Source organism: Chenopodium quinoa, unplaced genomic scaffold (assembly GCF_001683475.1).
Source record: "Chenopodium quinoa cultivar QQ74 unplaced genomic scaffold, ASM168347v1, whole genome shotgun sequence".
Lineage (NCBI taxonomy): Eukaryota > Viridiplantae > Streptophyta > Magnoliopsida > Caryophyllales > Amaranthaceae > Chenopodium > Chenopodium quinoa.
Genome location: NW_018745454.1, coordinates 4,035,081 through 4,039,185, shown reverse-complemented (window position 1 = coordinate 4,039,185; position 4,105 = coordinate 4,035,081). Strand labels below are relative to the sequence as shown.

The 4,105-nt window shown below is 41.6% G+C and overlaps 1 protein-coding gene across 1 annotated transcript; it reads right to left on the bottom strand.

Moving 5' to 3' along the window:
• Positions 1-1,883: 1,883 nt before the first annotated feature.
• Positions 1,884-2,951, bottom strand: LOC110714373. Its single transcript, XM_021892881.1, has one exon. The coding sequence runs from the start codon at positions 2,949-2,951 to the stop codon at positions 1,884-1,886; it is 1,068 nt and encodes a 355-aa protein (XP_021748573.1).
• Between the last annotated feature and the right edge of the window lie 1,154 nt (positions 2,952-4,105).

Here is a 4,105-nt window from a genome sequence, read left to right as displayed (position 1 = left end):
CGGCTAAACAATATGTCAATAGGTTTAAATCTTTATTTTACTTTTCTAATATGGATTCATTCACTTTGCAGCTTTTGGTTGTACAAATTCACTGATAGTGATATTAACGACGAAGAAGACCAACTTAGGTAAGCTAACTCTCTTATCACATCTGTTTTATCATAATTATATTTTTTATTTTGCGTATCCAATTCAACCATGAATATTTCTTCATGCATGTAGGAGTGTCAAGTATGACATTTCAAAGGAAGCATTGCAGCGTGCTCCTCGACAGCCTCCTTCTATGTACGTTTCCTAACCTTGTATTTATTTATATCATATTTTACCGACGTCTTATTTTAGTTGACACATTTGATTAGGCACAACTGTCAAATATACTCTACTTTTTAATGTTTATTAAATTAAGCCGAGATGACAAAATCAAGACTGCTTTTAAATTCATAGGTTTTGCTATATTTACTCCACTTTTTAATCTGTAAACCATTTGTTTCTAGATATTATCATGATTCCTTAGACTTAGGTTTATCAATCTTTCGTTTTGTATATACCAATATATATGATTATTCAGCCGTTAATTACTGATCAATTAAAATTAATTACGTGAACCAACTAAGCCAATACTCCACACTTCAAGAATCTTCAGAATTTGGTTTCATCTATGGTCAATACTTGAGGTTAGGACTTAGGGCTTGTTCATATTTACTGAACTGAACTGATTGGAGCTGAACTGAACTGAACTAAGCTGAAATGAATATTTTATGAGAGAGGGAAATTAAGAGGTGAACTGAACTGAACTGATTGGAGCTGAACTGAACTGAACTGATTGGAACTGAACTGAACTGAAAATAATTAAATATGAACAGACCCTTGCTAGACCGGTTAACTTGAACATTATTAGGTGATTAATTTTTGCTTATCATATATTCATATTTGACTAAGATTTGATCTTTAATTTAAAGGGATAAGAATAATGTGAAAAGATATTTTGGTCATCTTTTTCAATATGAGGCTAAACTATAGGGATCTAATTTACCTCATATAGAAAATGAGGTTTATAGCACAACAGATTTTAGGTAATATTTCTTGAATAGTTCACCCAAACTTCGATTAGAAAAAGAAAGGGTTCATAATTGAATCTTAAGTATTTTGTAAGTTTAACTAGAAACTGTCAAATCTTGTTAGCTTACTAATGCAATTGTTACGAGTAATATATTTGGGAATAAAGTGATATGATGATGATTAATGTTCCGCAACATGATTAATGATGGGCTGGAAATGTAATAAAAATATTTGTGGTGGTTTATTTTCTTGGAAAATGATAACATAACCCTTAAAAAGAAGTTAAAAAATGGAGTAAAAAATAAAGAAAATGTTGAAAATAAATTACATTAATCACTCTTACGTGTGATTTTATCATGAATTTTCAACTTAATTTTAGGATGTATATTTAATGTTTATACATAATCCTGAACTACATATATCATTACCCTATTTTATTTTATTTATCAATTTATTTTACAGTGGAGGTGTTATGCTCTTGCCTAGGGCAAACAAGGAGACCGTTTATGCCAGGTTGGAGAAAGATGCTAATATTGTTTTGGAAGAGTACAATATGCGCGAGGCTAGTTTTTCTTCGTTCTATATCCTTTATTTTGTTGCTTTTATTTCTTTTTTTTTTTTTTTTTTTTTTGATAAAACCCCATCAGGAGAGCTTAATTAATTAAATCATCAGAAGCAATAGCAAGTACATGAGATGGGAAGTCACTGTTCCACACTCTTTGACCAACCTCCCAAGGTTGAAGGTGAGCCAATTCGTGAGCTACCCTATTACCTCCTCTCTTCACAAAAGACCAAACAACACTAATAAAATTGTTACAAAACAATCAAATGTCTTCAATAATTAAGGAGAAAGAACTAGCCCCTGCTGACCGATTTTTTAATGCCTGAATGACTTGCAAACAATCCCCTTCTACCACCAGCTTATCCATTCCAGCGTCCTTCGCCAATTGCAACCCGAACATCACTGCCTTGGCTTCTGCAGTAGCCGTATCCCACCTGTCCTGTGACTGAGCAGCACCACACACCAACACTCCCCCATTCTCATCTCTTACTACAACACCCAGTCCCGATCCCAGCCCATCGATAAATCCTGCATCCACATTAACTTTGTAGTAGCTCGGACTAGGAGGAGACCATGAAGCAGGAAGAGCCATCCCCGCAGCCTTAGTATTTTTCTTAATTAGAGCATCACCTACCTCACTACTTGTCTTCTTAGCATAACTCACCACATCCTCAGGGACTGGCGCCACACCCTCCATAATCCACGAGTTGCGCGCACCCCAGATTGCCCAACACAAGGTAATAATACTCGCTGCATCAAACTCATCAAATTCAGCAAGGCACCCTTCCCACCAGTCAACAATAGAGCTCGTTCGTGAAAGAGCAACATGGGCAAATCTGCTCTTTCGCCAAACATCCCGAGCCAACTTACAGTCCCTAAGGGCATGCAAAGTGGACTCAAAGTCCCTCTCACATATACAGCATTCAGAGTCATAATCCTTGATACGGTAGCTAATGTTGCGACGGGTCGGGAGAGCATTTTGACATGCCCTCCAAGCAAAGACTTTAACCCGAGGAAGCGCTTGAATTTGCCATATCTTCTTCCAGATTGTATGGGCAGCAACAGAAGTGGCCTCTTCATCTCCCTTCCAATTATCATTGAAAATGGTCTTATAAGCTGACTTGACCGTATACTGGCCACTCCTCTCCAAGTCCCAACATATGCTATCACCTGGCAGCCTCGAGCTCAGGGGGATGCTAGCAATACGATCACATTCAAATGGCAAGAAGAGCTGATGTAACCTGTCAAAATTCCAACAAGCAACATTCGGTGATATTAAGGAGCTCACTCTCAGGTCTGCATTTTCATTACCCCTTGGGGAAATAACCATGTGAGATTGAGTCCCCGGGATCCAAAGATCACCCCAGATCCTAACCGACTCTCCGTTACCAATTCTCCACCTCATCCCTCTCCTAATGACCCATCTAGCTTCCGCAATTCCCCTCCAGGTATAGCTAGTGTTTGGGTCCAATTTAGTCCAATTGGGCCTGGTCACTGAATGATCCAATTAAAAGCCCAAGGCAAAGGTTCAACTCTCCAAATATGCTAAAGTCAAAAATCAAACATCCTCAAAGCCATGTCAAGGCCAGTCAACGGCCCAATCAGCTTGGCCCAGCCCAACTGACTTCCGGGCCCAATCCGCCTCCTTCATTAGCCAAGGTATAAAAGCCAACAATTTGGTCAATTCTTAGGAGGTAAGACACAAAAGCCTCAAGCAACTAAACTCTTGCACAGCTTTCTCTCTCTAATATACTGACTTAAGCATCGGAGGGGCCTTCCTCGGCGTCCCCCCCGAGGCTAGTTTACGTGTATTTGTTGTGCAGGAAACCCTCGGCTCCTGCGTCGTTCGGACCGAGACCAAGTTCCCTCAAAGATAAAAGGATCTTCCGAGATTCGATTGTTTTCATCCGAAACAATTTGGCGCCGTCTGTGGGGAACGCTACTAAATTTCGCGTCAGTCATCAAACACTCCGGCAGTCGCCATGACTAAGAGTGGAAAGAGTTCCAAGAAGGCTAAGAAAGGAGGAGGCCAGATTACGGTGAGGGAACGCCAGCCGGTTTATCCCTCCCCGGAGCAAGCCTCTTCCGAATCGGAGGCCCCCATTTCTCCGGAAAGGGAAGCCTCAAGAGGTCCTAGCCTCCAGGAGGAGAACACCTCGCACCACACTCGGCAGCCGGGGCCATCCCCGAGACCGAGTGGCTCAGGTGCGAGGAACTCCCCGCCGCGCCATAGCGTGCAATCCAGGTCACATCCGAGGGAGACTCCTCCCTCCGGACCCTCCACCGAGGAAGTGGCCAGAGCAGTGGCCATCTGCATGGAGTTCCTTAAAGCTCAAGGGGCTCCAATCCAGATGCCTGATGATCACCAGCCGAGAAACCTGAAAAGGAGGATCGGTCAGGATGATGGTGGACAAGTTCCACCACATAGACAGCTCGGCCAGAGGTGGCGAGGGGACACCCGAAACTCCAGTAAGGAGAGGAGGA